This window comes from Notothenia coriiceps, unplaced genomic scaffold (assembly GCF_000735185.1).
Source record: "Notothenia coriiceps isolate Sejong01 unplaced genomic scaffold, NC01 NC01_scaffold00037246, whole genome shotgun sequence".
In the NCBI taxonomy this organism is placed as follows: domain Eukaryota; kingdom Metazoa; phylum Chordata; class Actinopteri; order Perciformes; family Nototheniidae; genus Notothenia; species Notothenia coriiceps.
Genome location: NW_011369947.1, coordinates 26,199,584 through 26,225,739, shown reverse-complemented (window position 1 = coordinate 26,225,739; position 26,156 = coordinate 26,199,584). Strand labels below are relative to the sequence as shown.

General features: G+C 38.5%; 2 protein-coding genes across 6 annotated transcripts in view; both read left to right on the top strand.

The window, feature by feature from the left end:
* Positions 1–3,275, top strand: part of LOC104966562 (cysteine string protein-like) — a 47,455-nt gene extending 44,180 nt beyond the window's left edge. Inside the window, exons 2-5 of the mRNA XM_010795746.1 lie at positions 1,508–1,680; positions 2,378–2,591; positions 2,874–2,889; positions 3,271–3,275. Coding sequence (XP_010794048.1) covers positions 1,574–1,680; positions 2,378–2,591; positions 2,874–2,889; positions 3,271–3,275 — 342 coding nt within the window. The 5' untranslated portion in view covers positions 1,508–1,573. The remainder of the gene's footprint in view (positions 1–1,507; positions 1,681–2,377; positions 2,592–2,873; positions 2,890–3,270) is intronic.
* Positions 3,276–6,568: 3,293 nt separating this feature from the next.
* Positions 6,569–19,687, top strand: LOC104966198 (E3 ubiquitin-protein ligase TRIM63-like). Of its 5 annotated transcripts, none has more exons than XM_010795375.1 (13): positions 6,569–6,733; positions 7,141–7,409; positions 9,290–9,499; positions 12,823–13,004; positions 13,453–13,633; positions 13,933–14,028; positions 14,337–14,414; positions 14,897–15,052; positions 15,306–15,328; positions 15,527–15,651; positions 16,999–17,369; positions 17,843–17,971; positions 18,763–19,687. In XM_010795375.1, the coding sequence occupies exons 2-12, from the start codon at positions 7,398–7,400 to the stop codon at positions 17,927–17,929; spliced, it is 1,521 nt and encodes a 506-aa protein (XP_010793677.1). In that variant the 5' UTR covers positions 6,569–6,733; positions 7,141–7,397; the 3' UTR covers positions 17,930–17,971; positions 18,763–19,687. The 5 variants fall into 5 exon arrangements, with proteins under 5 accessions (XP_010793677.1, XP_010793676.1, XP_010793679.1 ...); XM_010795374.1 differs by having other exon boundaries at positions 6,569–6,940; XM_010795377.1 differs by having other exon boundaries at positions 6,569–7,409; positions 17,023–17,369.
* The last annotated feature ends 6,469 nt before the right edge of the window (positions 19,688–26,156 follow it).

The window sequence follows — 26,156 nt, the reverse complement described above, 5'->3', positions numbered from 1 at the left end:
TTTGATTTGTCTCACCGTCTGTCATGAGACTTCGGGAGGAAAAGGTGTACTTGAAGTTGGAGAGACACTTCCAGTCCAAATTACGTCCATACGACGAAAAGAACCGAAGGACTATCTGAGACCACGAGAAAGTAAGTCATTTTGAGGAAGTCTTTGGTGAATCTTTGGTCATAAAACTGGTTATTTTGTTTTGTTAACTGTTTTGAAAGCTTGATACTTTATACAATTTGAAACCACTCGAAGTCGCCAACGGTGGAAAAAAAATTAACATATCATCCTACAATCAATATAGTAAAGTGTGTTGCCAATGTAACCGGTTAGAACTCAAAGTTGCGATGAGGTCTTAAAATGTGTGGAAAGGGTCTTAAAAAAGGTCTTAAAAGGTATTAAATTTGACTTCAGGATTCCTGCATATACCCTGTAATAACTAAATGAAACAGAACCTGAATCTGGTCGGTCTGTGATCTGCACTGTCGTTAAACACTACATTCAAATGAATGCGGATACTCTCAGAAGCCCTGAGGTCATTTCCTTTAGTACACCTCAGTTGCCTCGCACATTGATGAACTACTTGACTTCAAAGTCAGTATATTGTTGTTTGAGGCATGCACAGACTGCACCACATCTAGTATAATTACTGCAAAACATGGCCGATAAATGACCTAATACATATTCCTAATCATAGGTTTTCTAGTAGGCCAGTGGCATGTATGCAGCATACTGCGTGTGTTATGTCAAAATATGACCTAAAATGTGTGTCTGCTGAAAAAACTAGCAGCAGGCGTTCCAGAGCTGGCGTAGTGAAAAAGATAAACTGTTATCTATGCCTACAGACTTGTATGGTCTTTGTGTGACGTGATATTTGTGGGGGGGGAAGCCATACATTAAAGATTATAATATATCGTGGGTGCCTTAAGTGAGCACTTGTGTTTTAGTTTTCTCTTGGAAATGTAGAGGTACATACTCTTGTGTAATGTTGTGTCTGCTGTTTTAAGAAGCAGCTATTTTCATATGTGTTGCTGCCTACATTAAAATTGCACAACGTTGAATATTTCAGTACCAACTCCTGATTATCTTTTTGTTGACAACTACCACAAAGTTTGGCTTCAACATCAGCTCTTATCAGCAGCTGGCAGCATCTCAAACATAAATCTGCATACTTTATTCACACAAATAAAATATAAATAAACAATGTGGTCCAGTGAAATACTATTTATAACTCAGGGCATTAAGTCCTTGGTCAGCCCTATTCCTATTGGTCCTTGTATTTCTGCTCATTATCTAGTAACAGAGACACAGGTTCATTCAGGACGCAGATTATAAATCTCACTCTGAACTCAAAGGTTATCCTGGAAATCCATTTGTTCTCACCTGTTCTTAACTAATTAATTAAGGAGAGATCGCCAGAATATTTTTTTCTTGCTTGCCGTATTTGTTGCATGTGAAAGAAAGTGAGAAAAAGACACGGCAACTAGTTTCTCATGAGCATCTCTCTTCTACCTGACAGGTGAGAGGCTCAGCGTGTTCGGGAGAGAGTGAGAGAGGGTGAGAGAAACTGAGACAGAGAGCAGCCATGGACCAGCAGAGACAGAGAGCTCTCTCCACCTCCGGAGAATCGCTTTACCTCGTGCTGGGACTCGACAAGAGCGCCACAACAGACGACATCAAGAAATGTTACCGGTATGTGTTCAAAAAGACACAATAATTACCACAACCCAATAGATGTTTTATTTTGTTCACCACTAGAGGGCGTCAGAAGCCACTCTTGTAATGTTATGTAATGCAAGAGATCCTGGAATAAATAGAAGTTCATTAAGCACTTTAATGCAGCATTTACCATATTTGAAAAGTCTGTTTTTGAAGATGGAAAAAAAAATTCTCCAAGCTTTAAAGGGCTTTTACATTACATTTAGATTTGTTTATGTAGTATCTATTATTTTTTTATTTTTTTTAGCATGGTTTCTCTTAGGTCAGCAATTCGAAATGACAAAAAATAACTCAAAAGCAGGTTTTTTTTTCTTTTTCTGTAGTGTACATTTTGACCGGGAAAGTGTGCACATAATATTTTACGGGGGAATTGTAAGATAATAGAAGAATAAATCAGCAATGTTTCCAATGATTTTGCAAGAAATAAGCAACATGACAAAAGTAGAAAGTAGTAAAAAAATGATTTTACTATATTTATCTACTTCCTTTTTACAAATAGATATGATTATGTCTGAAAATCTTGAAGGTCCCATCAATGGACATTCCCAGCCAGTGGTTTGATTCCTGAAACCCACATTGTCTCCTACATTTTGCATCCCACAAACAAAACATCTACTGCAAGTGGGTGTATATCCACCAACCTTACCTGTTCTTAATGTGACTTCTACAGGAAACTAGCATTGAAGTTTCACCCTGACAAGAACCCAGACAATCCGGACGCATCCGATAAGTTTAAGGAGATCAACAACGCGCACTCCATCCTGAGCGACGGCACTAAGAAGAACATCTACGACAAATACGGCTCGCTGGGGCTCTACGTCGCCGAGCAGTTCGGAGAGGAGAACGTCAACACCTACTTTGTTCTGTCCAGCTGGTGGGCAAAGGTAAGAGGCCAACACACACACACACACACACGCACACACACGCACACACACATGCTTACTTACTTAGTTTTGTTCACCTATTATGCAAAATCCAATTTGTCACGTCTTTTATACATCAACATGTGTCCCCTCTGTGGAAAGAGATTCTGAAGTTTCATGAACAAAGACCCCCTCTCTTTTTGTCCTGATCCATTTATATAAAAACCTGTCTGAAAATGAGCTGATCAGATTTTGGCCACTTTATGATGTCATAACAATTTTTTTGGCTTGTGTAACCATTAGCCAATCACCAACCAAGGTAANACGCTCAAAAAAACAATTCCCCTCAAAGAAAAAACCAAACATGCCCTGATGTCTCAAGAAACAAAGTGCAGAAGGAAACATCCATTAAACTCAGTTTGCTGCTCTGTGATGCTAGTTCAAGCAGATACTTGGCATCTCATCTCGGGTGCAAGTTCATCAATGTTTGGGCTCAGGCTCTGAGCTGAGGAAGGTGTGCGTGCAATATACCGGCGGGCCAGATCTAATAGTAATTACAAATTATCCTGCGGGCCGAAATTAAATCCCCCAAGGGCCTGATTTGGCCCCCGGGCCTTGAGTTTGACACACGTGTCCTAGAGGATACACTGGAAATGAATACTGATGCACGTTCATGATGTGTTTCTTTACTCCTTCACAGTATAACCTGGGTCTTTTTAAAAGTCTAAAACAGTATTCCAGTAATAATGTAATTCTTCTATGTTTTGAAAAAATATCAGTTTCCCTGAAGTAGCGGAAATAAGTCACAATGTTTTTACTATTTCTACTATATTTGCTACTCCTCCTCTTGTTCTCTTCCAACGTATTTGATGTTTTAATCTTGATCCCTGTTTCACATTGAGAGCGGTGTGTGTGCTGTGAGAGCCATGGCAGAGTCCAGTGTTATTATTAGAGCCATTACAAATCATTACCATACATTAGTGACCTCTCGGTGTCACCCAGGAAACACACACACACACACACACACACACACACACTGATTGAGCCCCTTTTGTTTTTAGTTTCCAATTTGTTTTGTGAGAAAGTAAAAATGCTGTACATGTCGTGTAAAGTGTATGTTTAGATTTAACGTCACTGTATTTCTTTGAATTGGTTCAGAGATTTGAACACCTTTTTGTCTCTCCGTCTATTTGTCTCTGTAGAATTGCTTTTCAACGTTTTTGTTTTTCTTATTTATGTCGTCAATGAAGGGAGGATAATGATATTCAAAGTCTTATTTGTTCGTGTGGCATCCCTTTTAGTAGATTATAAAAACCCTCATAGCAACTAAAGAGCAGTTTACAAAATACAGACAGATTTAGTTAGGGTTTCATTTTTCAGAATAACACTTTTTTTTGTAGTTTGTTTTTATTTGTCGCACACAAGTAGCACTCCAGCTCTTCCATAATAGAAAACACAGGAACGTTGTGATCGTTTGTGTCAACAGCTTGTTGTGATTTAACCAGCCAGGCTTTTTATTCACTCTTTTATTACTCAATCAAACACTTTGTTCGTTATGTATTTATACATATCATGAGAAAGTGCAATATTAGCTAAATATGCCGCTCCTTTAATTGTCCTACTCTTCCCATTTCAAATCTCACGGTTGCTTCATGTTCATTAATATGAAAGGAGTATAGATGATTTCATGAAATAGCCCAGTGAGAGGGAACTAGAAGGAAGCTAAATCAAGGTAAAAATGTAAAAATCACAGTTAATATAATATGCGTTTTGTTCAAATCATGCCTGTTATGATTAGTATTTCTTTTAAGTTTGTCTTCCAGTTTTACATTAAGACTACTGGTCAAATTGGGGAATATAAATATAGTTGATGAGCTTTTCAGGGTTTTATTGAACCCTGCAGATGCTCCTTTTTAATCAAATGTCTCTGAACTTTAATGGTTTTGTTGTTCATATCATGTGACACACTGATAAACCCAGAAAATCCCTCCTCTCTGTTTCTCATTATCTCTCTAACGACCAAACATGCAACCGTGTGAGTGAGTTAAATCTGGAGTCAAAGTAACTTCCATTGTTAGATCTAAATCAATGACATAAATAACAATAACTGATGTAAGTGTGAATGTAGCGACGAGATGATAATTATATCGAAGCACTGTTTTATTTATTTTATTTTCTTATGTTTTTAATCATTGATTAGCTGGTGTGTCGAGGGGATGTATAGAATTTTAGATGTGATACATTTTGACAATGAAGTGGCAAAATGGCAGACCTGCTGTATATACACGCAGTGGCACAGTACATAGAGACGTTAGAGGTGTTCTGCTTTAGCATGGACTGATGATGTTGTTGCGTCTGTCAGGCAGCCGTGTGGGTAAATGAAATGTCTGATGTACTGATGTAAAATAAATGTTTCTGTTGCTTCGGAGCCTCTTCCCTTACTGTGAGTTTCTTTGATTAAAAACGTGGAAAGTTGAAATGAGAGGAGGGCTGCAGTGGTCCGGTAAGCCCACTTGTTTCCAAATCCCAGAGTCATTTAAAAGCATTATAGTAACATTACATGTCACTTGTTAGACGCTTTTATCCAAAGCGACTTAAACACACTCAGTACTGTGGACAATCCCCACAGGAACAATTTGGGGTGAAGTGTCTTGCAGGACACAACGACATGCTGACTGCAGTGGGACTCAAACTTGCTAACCTCTGATTTGAAGATCAGCACACTAACCCACTGAGCCACAGCCTTCCCTACACTAACACTGCCTTAGACCTGTTTGCATATTTTGATTTGGACATTTAGTGTAACTTCTCGTTAAAAAATGTGATCTAGTGTTGGCAAAAGTTGCATACTCATCCAAACTGCCAATCATTTGGTCATATTAAGTCAATCAAATCAAGTTTTATTTATAAAGCACATTTAAAAGCGTTTTTTGGTTGAGCCAAAGTGCTGTACATGTAATATAAACACATTACTACAATCACAATAAATTACAACAGATATATAAAAAAACACAAAAACGCTCTGAATAGAAGGCCAGGGAGAAGAAGTGTGTCTTTAGAGAGGATTTAAAAATCCTTTAAAAATATATTATAAATATAAATAAAACTTGAAGTATTTTATTATAATCAGCATAAAAAATAAACATAAGTGATATTTTGTGAAGTTGAATGTAAACAGGTCTGATGTTATAATGAATGTACCCCAAAGCATGAAAAACAAGAAAACAAATGGGACGAGACCACTGCCCTGTGGAGCACCACGATAAATTGCGTCCGACTTTTTAAGTTGAGTAAAAGGTCACGTTTATCTGAAACAAAATTCCTAACTACCGAGTAACCAACGAGACATTTTAAAAATAACACAGTGTGCAAAAACAAGCTGTCCTGATGCTAAAGAACAATGTGAGAATAATAGTGTAAAGATACGCTTTACACAAATTATAATGAAAAGTGTGTTAAATGTGCATAAAACTACATCAACCTTTTTTATAGAACATTTAAATAAATGGGTATTTAATGTTAAAAAAAAATGCTGAATAATGGTGTCAATATAAACTTCTACCTAAAAAGCAAAACAAACACTTTAATAGCTTTTTTTGAAAAGGCTGTATATACAGTATGTGTTTATAATGTGCATGGAAACATGATGACAGCTTGATATCCTTGTTGAATGGCTTCTCTTCAGTGGTCACATTAGATTACAGCATTAAAAGTTTCTCAAGTGTTAATTATTAGAAGATATTAAAAGGCTACAGTTAGCACCTCGAAGAGCACAGTGAGTGAGTGTCACAGTAGAAAGAGCATAGCCTGGCATGGTCTTAATCTGTCTCCACATACCAGCCACTGCCTGATATGGTGTGTGTGTGTGTGTGTGTGTGTGTGTGTGTGTGTGTGTGTGTGTGTGTGTGTGTGTGTGTGTGTGTGTGTGTGTGTGTGTGTGTGTGTGTGTGTGTGTGTGTGTGTGTGTGTGTGAGAGAGAGTGAGAAACCTGATGCCCACCCCCTGACTCAATTCAGTTTGGGGGGGCGTGTTTCTCTCAGTCAGGATTACTTTGCTGCAGATGGTGAGGAATCTGCCAACACACAAACACAGCAGGCGCTTCTTGTGTGAAAAAAGAGGAATGGAGTGAGCAAGAGGAAGAAGAGGAACTGGAGGGTGAAAAGGTAGAGACACTCTGTCCTCTCCCGGCAGATTTGGTATCAACGCTCAACTCCTTGGATAGGAACTTTTTTCTTGAACTGATTGACCTCGATGTGACTTCTTGATCTCAACTTTCAAATGTGTTTTCAGTGTCGACATCTGTGTATTTTTCTCGCTATTCAACTGGACAACAAAGATTGCTCAAACTGTTTCCCTGACACCCTGACTAAGTGAGGAGGGTATTTCCAGAATCTGAGACACAGTGTTGCTGTCCTTGGTGTCTACGGTCAACAGCTTCATGAAAAACTTACACAACATCTTAAGTCATTTAAATCCTGGGGAATTAAATGCAGTTATCTTTTGTAAAGCTATTTGAAAAATACCATTATTAGGCCTACTAGCATTAATAATTGTTGATTTTCTTCATTAGAAAACATCTGAAGATCAGCCGGCTCCCCCTGGAGGACTCTTTGGTTGTTGGTGCTTTACTCAAAGTTCCATAATTGGATTTCTGGAAAACAACAGAGAACTGGATTTGCTCATTGAGAAACAAATGTATTTTCAAACAACTTGGGCAAGCAGAAAGACCAGATCTGAAGAATGAACATCAGCTGCCTCCAACTCTTTAATGACTCTTTAATTGCAAACTAAGCGCCAACAGACTAAACACACAACGCTTATCAGCAGATGGAGGGGAAGGTGAGTCAACTGTTTTTTCCAGCTTTTAACTAATATAATAATTTGGTTTCGTTTTTTTTGAAGGTGTCCTGTGTGGGTTTGTTGTCATGTATGTTCCTTATAGTCTAAGGTTTCTTCCCCTTCATTGTCGAGTTGTGTGTTGCCTGTCTGTGATATTTTATTTCTCATGGTTTTGCTCATTAACATCAAAGCATTTTTCAGAACGTTTTTAACAAGTCCAAATTTAGATTGCTGTTTACTTTTACTTGAAATCTATTTAAATTCAGGGCACTGTATTTCTTAATTAATGTTAACACACTAAGGTCATCTATCAAAGTGAACATTTAGTGCAGTTTTTTGTTATTAAAATAATAATTAACAAAATTTGCAAAATCAGATGCAAAACTGACCTTCCACTACAGATCATTGCAGACAGACTTTATTGTACTTTTTCGAATATAAAATTATGCAGCAGTCTTCTAAAATATTACCGTTTTATAGAATAGGAAAACCATAAAAACATGGAGCTATATCATGTTAACTGTAAAAATCATATAGCTTTCATGAATAGTTACAACAGAAGATTTGAATTCCTACCTTAACCCTTAAGTTGTGTTCGGGTCTCCCGTGACCCGTTTCAAGTTAAAATTATATAACAACTACGCTCTAGTTTTTTTTTATCGGAACAAGGCTTCATGATATCTTAATAGCTATATAAACACTACAAAACAGATTTTGACCATTTCAGCCAAGTCTGAGGGTCTCTAAACAAAATTGTGTATAATTTGGTGTTCGGTTCTGGGAAGTCCCAGCAGAATTGTTGCGGGTGACTCGGGGTCAAATTTGTCCCAATCAAGATTCATCTTTGACTTTAGACACCCCTCCCCCACCCCCTTCATCCACTGTAACAATAATTTTTCGCAACATGCACCTGGTCTCCCCTCCCCCCACGGGAACTCGGCCTTTCTCAAAGAATATACACTAACACTTGAACCTGAACACACACATGCATGTGTGCAATATGTGGTGTAATGTGTTTTGGGACATAACATAAAATTACAACAGGAATTTATGGTTATTAATGCATAATAAGTTAGTTATGATGTAGTTAGTCATTATTTTTGAGTGCTTTGGACTGAAATAAATCATGGGTCAAAATGAACCCGCGATCACCATGACCGGTAACAGCTTTTGAACACAACACAAGGGTTAAAGGATAAGTGAACATGAACAATCTGAAAACACTAACTTGAAGTATGTTTTTCAAACTAGCGAGCAGTGACTCAAGTTTATGCAGTTTATAACTATTGGTCTAAAATGTGCAAAATCACAATGCCTGTTTGCTATCCTGGCTCGGATAAAATCATTGAAAGAGTTTCTAATTGATAGGAGGGCTGCTTTCCACTGCAGCATGGCCACTAAAATATAACAAACAAATAGGATAAAAAAAGAACCCCTCTTATTTGTATTCAATTGATGAGGATATTATTGATGAAAACCGGATTATTTCTCAAAATGTACAGTATGTTACAGTAATAATCCTTAATATCCACGGCTATTTGAATGTATAATAATAAACCTTTATTTATATAGCACTTTTCATACGAGTCATGCAGCTCAAAGTGCTTTACAAAATGACACATCACAAGTTAAAATCAAACAACAAGAAATTCCCCTCAGATTATTTGTTAAGAACTTTAAAAGGTGCATGCGGCAAAATACAACATGTTATCAGGTTAATAGTCACAAGCAAGATAATACAAATAAAATAAATGATGGTTTCTCTCTGGCAGATAAGACACAAGACAACTGAGTCGATGCATCAATATAAAATATAAATAATGTATCCCTCACAAACACATTTGGCTGATCAGTGTGTTTATTGGATCATTTCTGAACAGGAGGAGGTGAAGTGTGGCGTAGCAGCCATGTCGCTGCCGGGGGAGCTGGGCTGCCTGCAGGGTGGGGGGGGAGCCGAGGGCGAGAGGAGGCTGTCCTCTCTAGAGAAACAGCTGATCTGCCCCATCTGTCTGCAGCTTTTCAGCAAACCCGTGGTGATCCTCCCCTGCCAGCACAACCTCTGCAGGAAGTGTGCCAACGAGCTGTACCAGGTCAGTGACACAGCATTTACAATTATGAATTGTAAATTCATATTTGTATTTTCTGTCTCCACTGTGACATGTCTCCATGCTTAAATGTTCAAAAAGCTCTTTATTTGTCTCATACTGCCTGTGCTGCAGCTCCTCTTTTCACCCTCTGTCTGAAACCAGAGCCCTGCTGCTCTGATTGGTTAGGTGACCGGCTCTGTTTTGATTGGTCAACCGCTTAGACATGGCCTGTCTCTTTAAATCGAGGCGTTTCAGGCAGGTGGGGGAGTGTGTGGGAGAGATGGAGGATGTACATATAAAGCTGGATCACACTTGTCTTTCGTCACACACTTTTTATACCATGTGTGTAAGTTGATGCAGTGGATTATCACTTTCTAAATTAAGATGTGTGGATGGTTTCAACTCCTTTGTTCTTGTACTTGAAAATCACCTGCTGAGAGCTATATTTACTGCTACTGTTCAGTATGTGTGTGTGTTTTACGTTTGATTCCAAATATTAGTTCATAAGTTGTCTTGTCCCACTTAACACTGCTTTAGTGGTATGCAACTAAACGTTTATTGTCGTAAAAATGTTTAAGTTCATTAGTCAGCTACATCTCAGAACAAAGATATTGTTTATTTTTACCCAACATAATTTAACTGACAGATGTAGTTACAAGTTACTTTGCAGTAAGAATTGACTCACAAAACACTAAGCTTATAAATCCTCAGATCATCATGAATGTCTGTAGAAAATGTCAGAGCAATCCATCCAATATGTGTAGAGCTACACAGCTAGCATGAACAAAACAAGAGCCTGTCTTTAACTATAATCTAAGGAAACATGACTTTTCTTCCTGTACTACAAGAGACACATTTGAGTGGACTTTAAATGAACTCAGTTTCTAAGAATAAAGATACAGATTTAGTTTTCTGGGTCTTTATCACCCCCAACTTCTGTAGTTTTATTATTTCAAACCTGATGAGCACACACATTTTGTTCCAGTAATATTTTACCATCCAGCAGAGCTCGCATGCACGGCCACACACACTTTACAAATGTGGAGTTCATGTTCACTTGGAGGTTTGTGTGGGTTTCTGTATAAGTGGTATGTGAGATGGAAATCTAATAGACTTTACTTTAACTGCCGTGCTCATGTTCATGACATTTGATACCAAGAAGGCTGTCCTGAAGAACACACACACACACACACACACACACACACACACACACACACACACACACACACACACACACACACACACACACACACACACACACACAACACAAACACACATACACACACACACAGAGCGTACACAAACACACATACACACACACACACACACACAAACACACACACACACACAGAACGTACACAAACACACACACACACACACACACACACACACACACACACACACACACACACACACACAGCCTTGCCAAACAGCTACTAATCTTCCCTCATTGCTCAACTTTTTAATATAATTTGGAAACACATTTGTATCATTCAAGTGTAATTGCCAAGTAGGTTACTCACATACAAATAAGATATTAAGAGAAAATGAAATATAGGAAAAGTACTACCATAGTCAAGAAACATAAATATAGAATACAAAAATAACTAAAAACACAACCAAAATACTTAGACATAAACAAATATGTATAATATAACTGTACCAGTGAGAACAAATAAATGTTGTTGGTCTAATAGCATTTGACGGTTTTAAATGTTTTGCTAGGTAATCTTTGTAAATTCAGAAAAATGTAATGTAATCTGTGAAAGATATAGTTTTGCCAGGATGCTTCAAAAATGTGTTGTTGTTCAAATCTTTTCCATACACAATACTCTGTTGATGTAATACTCATTTTGACAACGACCGGCTGATGCGCAAGACTACCCCATGTTCTCAATAAGACTTAAATCATTTATGTTTTCTTTACATGAGTATTACAATAACCACAGATGTCATTTATAATAATGACAAAAGCGTGCAGGACATAAAAAAAAGATAAACTGTACTTTATTGTCTCTGAGGGGACATTTTTTTTTTTCAAATCTGCTAGACATAGTGCACCCAACATGAAACAATACAGAAACCCTGAATGCAGAAACCTTGATAAAATGTTGGCATTTTCAGAGACATGGTAGATTTATTTAATGTGTAGAGACGAGAACTTTGTAACACAGATTAACGAGGTGAAAAGTGCATTTTATAGCAGAATCTTTTGAGCAGGATGTATTCTCGTTTTCTGTGACTGTCAAATCGTGTGACTGTTGACACAGCTGATATAAATCCTAACATGATAAAGCTTCTCTCTCTCTCTGATTGTCTCTCCCCCCCGCTGATCCCTGGTCAGGCAGCAGCAGCTGAAGCTTATTACCAGGAACTATTTCAGGATCCTCGTCCTCTAACCTTCCCGCCGTCTCTCTGTCCCTTTCTACACATACATCTGTCCTCCCCTAACTCTCAATTCTCTAAAACTTTTTTCCGCTTCTGCTCGGTTTTCTCTTGTGATCGCTCATTATGTTACTATCTTTAACCATTGAACTTCCCATTCATACTACTGTATCTGTCTAAAGTTAACTAAAGTAAACTAAAACATTTTGCTGAAAGAGAATATCATGCTAACTACTGCTGGAGTAAGTAGTAGTAAATACATTATTGAATTTGAAGTGCCTCATGTTTGTAGCGATTGAGAAAAAGTCTTGCAATTAGTTTGATTTGATTTGAGTTATTTGTCAAACTACAGAAATATGATTTGAACTGCTTTGAGAATAAGATCACATCAGAGGAGGTCGACATCACGTCAGCTAGCTCACTGAAGTTACTGTAAAGTACCTGTCCATTGGGGAACTAGCTAGCCACAGCTTCATATTGTTTATCTTGGTTTGATTACACATTATAAAAGTATTTTTATAAATGGGACCTATTTCGCATTAAGTGTTACTCTAGGCCTGGTTTAATATCTAACTCAATTGTATTAAATATGTAGTTAAGGGCTCCTTGGTCTGGAAAAGGTTAAAGGAAACTGATTATAAACTATAGAGTGAACATTATTCTGTGTATGTCTATGTGTGTCTGGTCTTGTTTTACCCAGTTACCTGTCCTAAACTAACGTTGACTTCATCCAGACATTTGGAAGGCTTTACTCCCTCGTTGACCCCGACTGATATTAACATTGTTGCTAATTATCAAATACCAGCAAGCAGCTGTGTTGTAAGACAGCAAACTTCCAACTGTTGGGTGTTGACAGTCAGCAGTGGAGGATTAAAGAGAGCTGAACAGTCCTTTCTTCAAATAAATAATGACATCATTTAATATAACTTCTTTCTGTGCAGCCCTCCCTCTTCAGCGCTCGTACCACCATGCAGGTGAGCAGCGGGCGTTTCCGCTGTCCCTCCTGCTCACAGGAAGTGATTCTGGATCGGCACGGGGTCTACGGACTGCAGAGGAACCTGCTGGTGGAGAACATCATCGACGTCTACAAACAGGAACTCAGCAACAACAGCAAGGCCACAAGGTGAAGAGAGACAAGAATCCAACCTGCACAGGGAAGGTCATTCTGAAGTGTGACAGGTTACAGATGACTAGTTACCTTGTTGTAACGTAATAAATCATTTCATTATTTAAAGATTTGAAATTCCACTTGTAGGTACCAGCTCGAAACGCTGATGCTGTCATACATCTTCAAATTCACCAATAAAGATTATATTGCCAAAGGATTGATCTAATGTTGACAAAAGAAACAAACTTCTATGAGCAGAATTGACATGCTTTCTTGACAAGGAAACCAATATAGTTCCCTTGAACACAAAGACACTCATCCCTTATCCCCTTAATGTGGCAAGAAATGTGTACAAATACAAGAATCATATATAATAGGATTATCCCAGCACTCATGCTAGTTATTGATTGCTATGCAGTATAATAATAATATTTCAATAGTAAACATCTCTCTGTCTCTGCAGCCCCCTCCCCCCTCCTCCCCCGGCTCCTTCTGATCATGTGACCTGTTCGGACCATGAGGGGGAGAAGGTGAACATCTTCTGTCTCACCTGTCAGGTTCCCACCTGCTCGCTGTGTAAAGTGTTCGGGGCTCATCAGGCCTGTCAGGTGGCTCCTCTCTCTGACGTCTGCCAGCAGCAGAAGGTATCTGATACTCTAAATACTGTACTTCTAAAAAACCTTTATACTAATATCATTTGGGTTGTTTTTTTTTGGGTCATTGTCTCTTTTGTTCTGTGGTTTTTGCTATGGCTGTATTAAGTGTAATCAGGCATTGTGTCATCTTATGTCTTTTGAGAATAAAAGGGAAAAGGCAAAAAAGAGTTAAAGTCCTAGGACCAGGTTGATTACAGATGTATTGGTTGATTATATAACTTAAGGCTGTAAATAACTCCTCATCATAAGTCTTAATAACATCTCTTTTACCTGCTTCTGTTTCCCAGGATGATCTGAGTGAAGCGGTCAGTTCTCTGGTGGCCTTCAGCGACAAAGTCCAGGCTTTAATCAATAAGCTGGAAGAGACCTGCAGGATCATAGAGGTGTGTGTGTGTGTGTGTGTGTGTGTGTGCGTGAATGCGTGCGTGCGTGCGTGCGTGCGTGCATGCGTGTGTGTGTGTGTTACCAATTTGTGTATTCAAAATGTGTAAAAAGTTTGTATTTATGTTTTACTTAGTCACACAAGATTAATCCGCTGCTGAAAATAGTCCCCAACAAACAGAGCATTTGTTAGGGACTATTTTCTCTTCAAAAGTGTTGTTTCTGTGTGTAGAGGCTAACCCATGCTGTCTGCCTGTAAATGAATATGCTAAAACTCTCATGTATTTGACTTGGTTTACTCTCTCTGCAGGAGAATAGTAAGGCTCAGAAACAGAGTGTGTGTGAGAAGTTCAACCGAGTGAATTCAATCCTGGAGGAGAGACGAAAGGTCAGTTTTTCTTCTTCTCTTATTGTTTATTAATTCATGTCTGTGGTGGCCCTGATAAACAGTGATTGAATTTAACTGTATTTAAGTACAATGTTGACATTTTTCTTCCACAACTGCTGATAACCTCCATTTATAGACGGTACTTAGCTCTGGAACTTGTAGTGGCGATAGGAGTAATAATGGCAAAGAAATGGAAGCAGTTACAGTAGTAGCAGGGCTGAATATATTCACATGAAAAAGAGTAAAGATGTAAATTCAACATGTTGACAGACTTCTTGTGTATTTTAGATTACAATATTGTTTTTTTAAAGTATATTTAAAAAAATGATCGTCTTACATGCTGATACAGTATGAAGTAAATTATAAAAATTCAAACTGTCAATACGTTTTGTATATACAAATGTTATGTAATGTCAGTAAGTAGCAGCAGTAATAGTGCTTGCAGTTGTTTATTGTTGTCTTCATCTTTGTTATCGTTGCAGGTGATGATGCAGCGAATCAGCTCGGAGCAGGAAGAGAAAACAGGCCACGCCCAGGCACTGATGCGTTGCTATGGAGACAGCGTGGAGGCCAACAGCAAACTGATGGAGAGAGCAACGAGCAGCATGGAGGAGCCCGACATGGCCGCCTTCGTTAAGGTGTGTGTGTGTGTGTGTGTGTGTGTGTGTGTGTGTGTGTGTGTGTGTGTGTGTGTGTGTGTGTGTGTGTGTGTGTGTGTGTGTGTTATCAATAAGATAATGAGTTGAAATGTAATTTTTCTCCCTCCCTTTGTTTCTCCCTGTATTGTTTTTTGTACGGTCTACGTGTCTAGTCGAAAGAAATTTAAATGAAAACCTGATTGACATTCAAAAGTTTGTTTTTTATTCTCTTTTTCTTGAATTTTCCCTCCAGAATTCAAGAGAGCTGATCACAAAGTGAGTATTACAATTTTTTTGTGTTCCCATGATGTATTTTGACATTTTCTGTACCAAACATAATCATTTCTTAAATGTAGTCTACCCTCATTTGTGTGGCCGACATTCCTTCCATTTCCAACAAAATGCAGTTTAGTCTCACTTTGCTACATAGACATCCTTTAAATGTTCTCCTCCGTTCCCCCTCTACCTCCCCAGAGTGATAACAGCGAGCAGCTCCTGTCCGTCAGAGAAACTGAAAGCAGGTTTTGAGAGTTTGAGTCACTACACATTCAACTTCAGTCGACAGGAGCGAGCTCTGAAGAGCATCGACTTCTTCAAAGGTGAGAAGAGAGACTTGAAGACACTTTGAAAAGTTATCTTTAGAAACGCCTGTATGTTGCACAGGACACATTGCAGCTGCACCAACACATTTCTGTCCACTTTAATTCTACATCTGCAGCTTTACAAATACTGACTGCAAAAACATAAGATCTGAAATATTGAAAGAAATGTGTTAACATAGCAACCTTTTATATTATTAAAACAATTATAAACCCGTTAATGGTAATTGACATTGTGATGATATCTGTTATATCCCTTTGTGTGCTGTTTGCTCTTTTTCTCCCTAAATGCGCTTAATATATGTTCGCAAGATCCGTCATTTCATTTAAATAAACCCCAATAAACACAATTACATTTCTTAAGATGATTAAGGAAAAAATGTTAACCAAATGTTCTGTGTGCTTGTGACGGCTGCACTGAGCGGCAGTCAGACTGTGGGTGTAATATAAACTCAGTAACTCGATCTGAGGAGTTTTTTCATTTGAGGTCTATGGGTCTGCTCCAAAGATAGTTGGGTGCTGCAGGAGGGAAAGAGAGAATGAGTTATATCTCTCAAACCCCACTGCAGTCAGTATGTCGTTGTATCCCTGGGCAAGACACTTAATAATAATAATAATAATAATGATAATAATAAATTGTATTTCTATAGCGCTTTTCTTGAACCCAAAGACACTTTACATTTTGAGGGAGGGGAACCAAACAAGGACAGGCAAAAAAAAAACTTCACTTCACCCCAAATTGCTCCTGTGGGGATTGCCCACAGTATTGAGTTTGTAAGTAGCTTTGGATCAATTTAAAACGTTGAACAAGTAACATGTAATGTAATGTCATTATGTAAAATACCACACTACTAATACCAGACTGTTTTTAAAAAGTAAAATGCCTGCATTTAAAACCTTACTTAAGTAAAAGTAGTGTTATCAGCTAAACGTATTTAAAAATCACCCCTGTGATCCCCTGTTTTACTATAATTGTTGTTGTTGTTTGTATTAATTCATCAACAATTGTACACTGTAGCTGTCCTGTCAGAACTACATATCTCTTAAAAAATCCAACTTTTGATGCAAAAAACAGACCTGCCTGTTGTTTTGTGAGGAAGCATTATCACGCTTACATAATGATGTTAATGATGTGCTTTTAACTAGCTGCACTAACACATGCAGTAATATTATACGATTTTATCCATAAATATATAACATTTTCTAATATTAGTTATCTCTGTAACCTGGTAGAGATAATATATTGTAATAGATGGAGTTTATAGATAAAGAACAATCATATTTATCCAATTCAATCTTAATTAAACAAGACTTTTAAATGTCCAAACACCCATTCAGTCTCAGCAGCTTGTGTTGTTCTTGCAGTTGTGGAAGACGTTCCTGAAGAACCCAAAGTAGAACCAGAACCAGAGCTCATTGTCCAGAACGTGGAACCAAAGCACCATCAGGAAACCTCCACCAACAGCCCGCAGTCGGTTTTAAAACCAGTTGAAGAGCCGATCGCAGCACTGACCCCCCCTCCAGAGGAAGCAGGTCTGCTCAGGGGCTTTGAGGAGCCTGAGGGGGGGGTCCTGCAGACGGAGACCCACGACCCGGGAGTAAATGACGCAGGATCGGGTCTGATGAAGGACCAAACTGAGGAGGAGAAAGAGGAGGCTCCTCATCCCGTCAAGGAGGCACACATCTGTGAAGAGCCGGAGGGGATGAGCACGCTAAAGGTAACATACAGTATCACACCTGCTGTCAAGAAACTACCACATACTTGTATTAAAGTGTAAACCATCTTAGTTCTTTTGTAAATCTAAAAGGTATTATTGTTTTACACAGACCATGCAGCTCGAGTTAATGTTATAGTCAATGTTCATTTGTAAGTGATAGTTATAAAAATGTTTTGTTTGAGATGTCAAGTGTTGATTGAAAATGTGTTTGTACCCTCTAAATAAAGTAAAAGAGTTAGCTCGAATAAATGAAAAGTACCTTGAATTTGTACTTAAACACCTCAGTGCACGTCGTTTCATTGCGCCGCTGGATACAGTTATTTCCTTCCTTCTTTTTCTCTACTTTAAAGTATTTCTGGTGCAGCCTCATCTCTCTCTGTTCTCGAGTCACTACTGTTTCTACCTGCATTCTATCTCTCATCTCTTTACTTTCCATCTTCATCCATCTCACCCATCTCTCCGTCTCCCTGCAGGCGGTCACTCTGCTCTTCTACCTGCTGGCCTTCCTGGTCATCCTGCAGAGGGTTTGGGCTTACATCGGCGTCTTCATCTGCACATAGCGCCAGCAGGAGAACATCCACCCTCACTGCTGTTCAGCCCAGGTACAATCCTCCTGGCGTTTATTATGAAAAAAGTAGTTAAACTGCCAATTAACTTTTCTTTTTTTTTTAATGCTGGCATGTAAATGATGCAGATTAAAACTATTCTTAATAATTTCTTGTCAAATATTTATCCAATGAAAATATGTAATGTTACACTTAAAAAAAAAACAATTCATCAGCAACTTCCTCTAAAGCACTACCACTAAAATGCTCTTACTATAAATCTATTTCATACTTTCTAATTATATTACAAGAAGAACAAGGTAATAGAAGAAGTATTGAAGTATTGGTATTGACGTCCCAGCCATAATAATGTATAGAAAAATGATACATAGCAGTAAAACATAATTAACGCATCATCATTTGAACTTATCATGTACCCTGTAATCATTTCAATTCGTTTTTTTGGTTTTTGCAAATTGATTTCTAAGTATTTCTCAAGCACAAAGTTGTTACACACCCTAACTAACATCTTAATCACTAACATCTTGTACTATTCTGCTGTACTTACATATTTGTTTCATTGATACCCAGTTTATACTAAATAACTTGACTAAAGACAGTGTTCTCTCGCCTCTGCTGGCACCTTGTGGTAGAACTGTGTACTTATAGTTAAGATTGTTAACTAAAGCAACATTATAACATAATACAGGAGTATGTGTACAGTGTGGTTTGAATACTTTTGAATCAAGAACTTAAATACTTACTCCAGCACTGTTGATAGTTCACCGCAAGTATCTCTGAGTCTTAGATATTCATATAAAACCATCTGTTGTCCCTCTCTGCTCCAGATGGAGACGGAGACAGGAAGTCCTGCTCACACCGGTCCTCCTCTCTCCTCCTCTTTCGCCCTCAGCGAGGCTCCTCGTCGACCCAGCTTCAGCTTCTCGTGGCTGAAGACCCTCCACAAGAAGAATGAGAGGAGAGAGAGAAGCTTTTTAGAGGAGAGGTTGTGCTGAGGAAAGAAAGAAAGACAGAAAGAAAGAAGGAAGGATGCACTCCGGAGTCAGATTCATCAGCTCACTGAACGCATATTGTACTTAACAACAATAACATTTCAGAATGAGTGTTAGTTTTTTGAGCAATCTGTTATTTTTAAACATTACTTTAGGTCTGTGTGCCTATAGGGGAAAACACTGACTTGGTTGGGTAAACCGATGGAAGAGAAAAAGATGTTTCCCTTTCACAACAAAGGTCTTCACAACTTTCAAGATTGTGTTTATATTTATCATAAGCAGAGGAGTACTAACACTGAAGACAAAATTGTAGTTTAGTATTCATGATGGTATTGTAGTAAAGTAGCTAGGGTCACTCAAGTACTGTGTTTTACAGGTGATGTGTGCCTAAGGTCAGAAATGGGGAGAATAATAGTTGTTAATGTTAGAAAAACAAATGTTTCAACATGGTGAATGTTTTTAAATTAAGTTTAAAGAAGTCCAGTTTGCAGTGCACCACTTAAAGTGTGTGCTTTTGTTTGTCACCTGTCATTCAGTGTGGTTGGTATCTGTTTTCCGATTTATTTGCAGCAGGTTTTATGTGTATCTGTGTGTCTGAGCACTTTTTCCTTCGGAGCGTTTGATGTTTTGTAAGCTGGTGTTTTTTCATAATGCAAGACATCAGATGTTTGATTGATAAATGTAAGGATGGAATAAATATTATTTTATTCACGGACACTTTTTTAATGTATAAATAATTAAACTACAAAACAACAGCAAATAAGCCTTGTCTTTCAAAGTCCAACAGGAGAAATGTCCCTAACCAAAAATATTTTTGACAACAGCTGTTTCTGTGACGTCATTTGACCATACCGGAAAATAAATACTCGGAACCCCAAATCTGTAAACGGTGAAGAACACAACTTCCGGTTTGGAGGACACGCCTTTAAAATAAAAGCACGAAAACAAAATGAGCTTTTCCGAAGCATCTAAACTTCGTTGCACATTTGAGTTGAATACTTTATTTGAACAGCAGCATTGCTCGCTGAGTTTAAAATGTGTATTTGCTGTCTTTGTCTTAATGAAATCTTAAAATAATTACTACTAGTTATAATAACAACAAAGCAGGTAATTCACTTTGTTAGAAAATCAGTGTTTCCCGAAGACCAAGATTGTGTTATTAAATCTATTTGTTGTCCAAATATTAAAGATAGAAAGTGTACTGTCATAGAGGAAGAAAGAAACCAGAAACATCTATACATAGAAAGATAGATTAGAATGTTTTGATTAATATGTATAATTATTTATTTATCATAGACCATTGAGAGGTTGGAATCAGATCAGTTTTCTTAAACATTACATTAAAGTGGACCTATCATGCTATTTTTAGGCAATAGCATAGGTCTCAGATATACACAAATATAAAAAACATGTCTATGAAGTGTTTTGCTCAAAATACCAAACAGATCACCCATTCCAGCCATGCCTCATATCCCTCTATTTCACTTCCTGTTTCAAAAGTGCTGATTTGGGGTATAAAGCTTTACAAAAATAAAATAATTGATACAAAATAAAAAAGGAGGGGGCTGAGCTCATGCCGGAGATTCTACCGGCAGATACTGCGGTGATGAAACGCCATATCATGGATATCAAGGATATCAAGGATTATTTCTGAAACATTATGGAGCTCAAAGGCTTTCTCTCTTGCCGGTTATACCACAAGGTGAGTTCCTTTTTATTTCCTGCTTCTTCACACACATGCTCTCCAGTACTGGTTAGATCTGACTGTTAGCCATGCTAATGTAAACATGCACCGACCATATTAGGTCCAAAACAGTCGGGCATTGTTTCTGATAGCAATGTTTCTGATAGGGCCGTGGGTGTAAAGCCAGCCTACATTTCCGATATTACGTCATATCGGACGCAAATCTGGATCAGCTCCGTTGCAGCCCCGTTTTTAGAGATTTGGGTATGGAGGAAAAAAGAGAGGGTTTTATTTTCTGACGCTACATGAGTTCCCCGACACACCGGGGACACACATTTATGTATAAAAGACATCAAAAAAGTGCATTTCACATGATAGGTCCCCTTTAATGTATTTATATTTATCCTTATAGTTGGTGATTCATTTTACATAATCAAAAATAATAATTAATGTATTAAAGCGTATATTTCAACCTTCGCAGTTCTACTGTTTTCTATCTTTATAATGCACAAACACTTATCTTATTTTGAAATTCCTCACCGGATGTGCGTGTGCTCCAGCCTCCAGCCGTTAGCTTCACATAGAGCTGTTTTAGCTGAGCTGGCTGTTGGGCTGTTTTGAGTTCCTGTCGACGACTTTCTCTGAGTGGGAGCAGTCTCTAAAAACCAGGAAGATTAACACTTCGAGTGAGAAGCGTGTTGAAACAGTCTCCTATCCACATTTCACACCAGCTGTGTTGAGCTTTTAGCAAAAAAGGAGTTTCAGCTCTGTGGAAGCGACGCCGAAATGGACCCCGCCAGTCAAGGTAACGTTAATTGTTAGCTTAGCAAGTTAGCTCCCGTATAGCTTAGCTTCAGAATTGCGTGGACCTTTTGTCAAGCTGACAGCAAACGGTTGTGATTAATTAAACCGCCGCCACGTAGCTACTTACTCTACCCTTTTTGCCCGATTGTTTGTGTGAAAGTTTGGATTAGTTTGGAGCTAATAAATCATAATAATGGGATATCCGGCAGGACTGGACGGGCCCGCTTGTATAAATGACAGGAGCCCTAAGTGAGGATCGTGTTACTAATGTCAACAACTTCCCCAGCACAATATCATCTGATATGACTGACATCATGTAATCCTTTAATTAAGTGAGGAACGGTGTCATATTTTCTGTGAGGTTTTTGGGGAGTTTGAATCTAACGAGAGGAGCTTAGATCTTGTAAACAATAGGACTTAATGTTGCCTAAACAAGTGTTAGCAGTTTGTTTTGGGGGGCTTCTCAAAGGGCAACACCAACTTGCCATTTCTTCTTATTTACCTGAATACATGCTCTCAATGTCACTCTTACACTTCCTTAGCTAATAAGAGCTAGATGTGCTGACTAACTGAGCATGCACAACAGCATTGTTGCTAGCATGCTAGCTGCTGCTTTATCAATGTCACTCGTGGCTATATTGACAGCTCTTGACCTCCATCTTCAGCTAACCAGAGAGCGTCTTGTGATATTCATCGCCTATTTATTTAGTTGACTAAAAAGAAAACACAGGTGGTCCTGATTTTTCATTGTTACCCAACCTGACATTGTGCCAAACTGGTTGTTTTTGTTTTAAGACACGTTTTACCTAAGGCAGCAATCATACAGTGTTGCATTGAAACAATACAGCTAGACTATGGGAGTTATGGCTTCAGTATTGTGATCTTTTTTATATTTTCTATAATTTGATTGTGAATAGTAAATCTAATTTTAAATTCAACTGAGAGTGTTTAAATAAAATAACCGAGGTAGATATGGTTTTAGTAGAATAAAATACCAGACAAACAAGGCATTTCAACACAATTATTGTGTAAAACAATTTTGACAGTAGCAAAAGACAGCATTTAGGTAAGTGACATTACAATAAGCATACATATGTAAGGAATACGATGTACATTGGTTTCTCCTTTGAGGATGTCCTAATGAGACTTCCTGTGGTTTGGAATAGTGAGTGGCCAAGATAGACATGTCATGCTGTATCAAGCTTCCTGTGTCTCAGGATGAGCTCTTATAGGAAACCATTAAGGTGTGCCTTCATTTCCCTGTCTTGAAGTATGACACACTGGGTTGGATTTAGGGGCATGTCTGTCCGAATAAAATCCCACTACTGATGTTCCCTAAATGAGGCTGAGCCGGGGACTCTTTCTGACTGATGCATCCTCACATGATGCTGTCATGTCTTTGTTTTAACATTAACATTTTTTTTGCGTCGATGTGTGGTGGTGATAACTATTTTAGTTTTCCTGTAAAGAAAATTGTCAAACACAGTTTAAAAAAATCTCCATTCCACAAATGCCAATAATAGGTGTTGCATTTATTGTCAATCTATGTCAACGAGGAAATAAATCTATTTAGTGTTTCAAAATGGAAGTGCCACAAACACTCATTCCTACATCAATATCTGCAGAAAATAGACCAGGATGCAATGCAGCAACAAGGCCTTAAGTGGAGGGTGTAGCTGATCAAATACACGCCTCAGTGTTGCACAATCTGCTTGGCCTGCTACTATAAAAAATAAGCAAATCTTGACCATATATGAGAACTTAACTCTTGACTTCACTATGGTTGTCTTAGGGCATTCTGGGAAGTGTAGGAAATCACTTAATTTGTACTTTCCCCTTTTCTGTTCTCGTATGAGCTTGTTTGTTGTGTCTCTTAAACCTGGCTGCTGTTGTTTCTGCGGGCGGGGCTGAATCCTTCCTGAATCAATATACCTTGAGGGTGGAACAGCCGAATGTCTTGCGAGCTTGTATGCGGATGTTGTTGTTGAGACACCACATCAGTCACCAGCACTACCTGCAGATAATGCAAATCTTGGTCTTTTGAAACACTCTTATGTGTTTGTGGATGTTTTCGTGCACTCAGTCGGGTAGACATGGTTGCTGCACTGCTATTATGGAGAAACTCAGTGTTGCATTCAGGACTCCTATCCATCATGCTGAAGCAATGGTTAAGATGTCATGCTAAACTGCTAAAGGTGAAAGTAAGACTGTTCTTTAAAAGAGGACAGCCCTACACTTCAAATCACTGCCTGTTCGCTGGTTGGTTTGTAAGTTTAGGTCTACTTTTCTTCACAAGAGGTTCGCCCATTGATTGCAATTGCAATGTGCTACTATTTCAGCATAAGGCTATTTTTACCCATTGTTACAGAAAATGGTTCCAGTTTGTTTGTTCCCCTTTGTTGTGTCCTCCATGCCAGCTCTGACTGCCAAACTCCTTTATCTGCCAACATCATGAAGTTGGCTTCGTTTGAATGACACTACATGTAATCATTGTCATATAAAGGTTGACATATAAAAGCTAGGTTTCAAACTTTAATTTAACTTCAGTATAACTTAAAGGTTTATACAAGAATAGATCATAGCTCGGTGTTGTTCTTATTGGGAATCGTTTCGTCTCCCTACTTATATTAATGATCCCGGACCTCCTGTTTACCGAAAGCAAAAGATGTGATGGTTATGGAAAGGAAAGCATGCAGTTCAACTCCTGTCTCCGCTAATTGCCACTTTCTTTTCCTGTCGGATATCGTCTGCTGGCACCACTAGCTTTCCCCTGGCCTTGGTTTCTGTGTGAAATAGATACAGAGAGACAGATAATCGTATAAAACCACTCAAGGCAGACCTCTGCTTCCTCTTTATTTCTCTCTCCCATCAACTTCTTCTATTCTCCACCTTGTCTTCTTCCCCTCCCTTCCTGTTATCCCATCTCCTCCCTCTCCAGATATCAACCTGAACTCTCCTCACAAGGGCCTCGTTGCAGAGAATTCAGCCGTCCTGTCTGACGTTCAGGTGGAGGGAGTGGTGGAAGGAGCGGTGGAAGGAGCAGGAGCAAATGCATTGAACCCTCTCCCCCCCGGCCTGACGGAGGAGGAGGCTGAGGAGCTCCGCACAGAGCTCACCAAGGTGGGGCACAGATGATCACAAGTTGTTTACATGTAGAGTCAGAGTTGTTGTTGTTGTGTGTATTGTGTTCAGAAAAGAATCAGAAGCTTTAATTATTAACTCAAGGCAGATTTTCTCAGGCCTGTGCTTGGTGGATAAAAGCTTTAAGGGACTTCTGATTCCACTGTTTTAGTTCCTTTTCATTATAGTTTGCTTATTTTATGCTCAAACATTTGTTCACATGATTTACAGCTTGAAGCTTTACGATTTCCAGATTGTATTGCGGTTTCATCTGCAGTCATTTTAATCACAACCTTTCCATATATTTCTCCTTGCACTGATACATTTTCTCCAATGGTATTATTATGAATATCTTCTGTACGGCTGCTACATAGTCTAAGGAAGTCCATGGTTAATTGTGCATAAAGAATCACAATGTGGCTGCATCTGTCACATTTCACAAATTGCCTCCAGTTCTTGACAACTCTTGACCAGTGGGTGTTTCTCAATGTCAAGGAAGGATGCTCCAGAGCCACTATTTCAAGGATGCTACGTCATGGAGTCCCGCCGAAGGACTGTTCCAATGGCCAGGCTCCATTTAAGGCGGGGCTTTGCATATGACGCACACCTGTCAGCCTGTTCCACCATTCTTCGTTTTCCGAGGCTAGGAAGGATTCTTGCCTCGCTTCTGAAGGACCTGCCTCGGAGGGACATGTCCTACCAAGGAAGCGTCCTCGACATTGAGAAACACCCAGTGTCTTGATTAGGGATGGGTATCGTTAGGATTTTGTCGATACCGGTACTGCTTATCGGTATCGGTATTTTTCTATACTCTTATCGATACTTTTCAATAATTTGGTGCTCAAAATTATAGACATGAATACAAGACGTGAAGATTAAACAGTAATTGTATTGTAATTTTCTTGCAGAAATAACTGTATAACTTATACATTAGCTTCTCAGAAGCAGACACAAATAAATAAAATAACTTAAAGGGGCCTGGCTTGCCCTATCATGCTTTTTGGGGTTTTCCCTCAGATAGAGGATGAAAAGAGGCTTTTTTTTTAACATTTGTAATTCATTTACATCTTCATCCAGACATTTCAAACTGACAACCTAGCTCGACAGGAGATCCTTAAAACATTGTCCTACAGTGACATCATGCAAAACTGTGATATGAAGAAATTGGTCAAAAGGCTAAGATGGCAAAAAGATAAAGGCGAGTACGTATATTATTCTGGGTTGTACTTTTAAATCATCACAAAATAAATGATGTGCTGAACTGAAACACGTCAAAATGTGTCTGAAGGTTTAAACATAGAACAACATATTTGAGCTTAAAATATGTCAATTCCTAGTAAACGACCAACAATTAATGATACATACATTGAAACATTGACCTTTAACAAATGCAGTTTTCCAATTCACAATGACATCTTTAAGTTTAACTAGTTTATAAAGCATTCAATGAAAGGCCAAATTATTCTAGGTGTAGGAGCTCACATTAATACACTGTGAGTGTTAATAAACTAAAAAAAAGACAAGGCGATGTGCCTGCAAGACTGCACTCAGGTAAACAAAACATATTGCCCGTGCGCAGCAGCTAACCTGCCTGCGAGCCTTTGCTCAGGTCATATTTTAC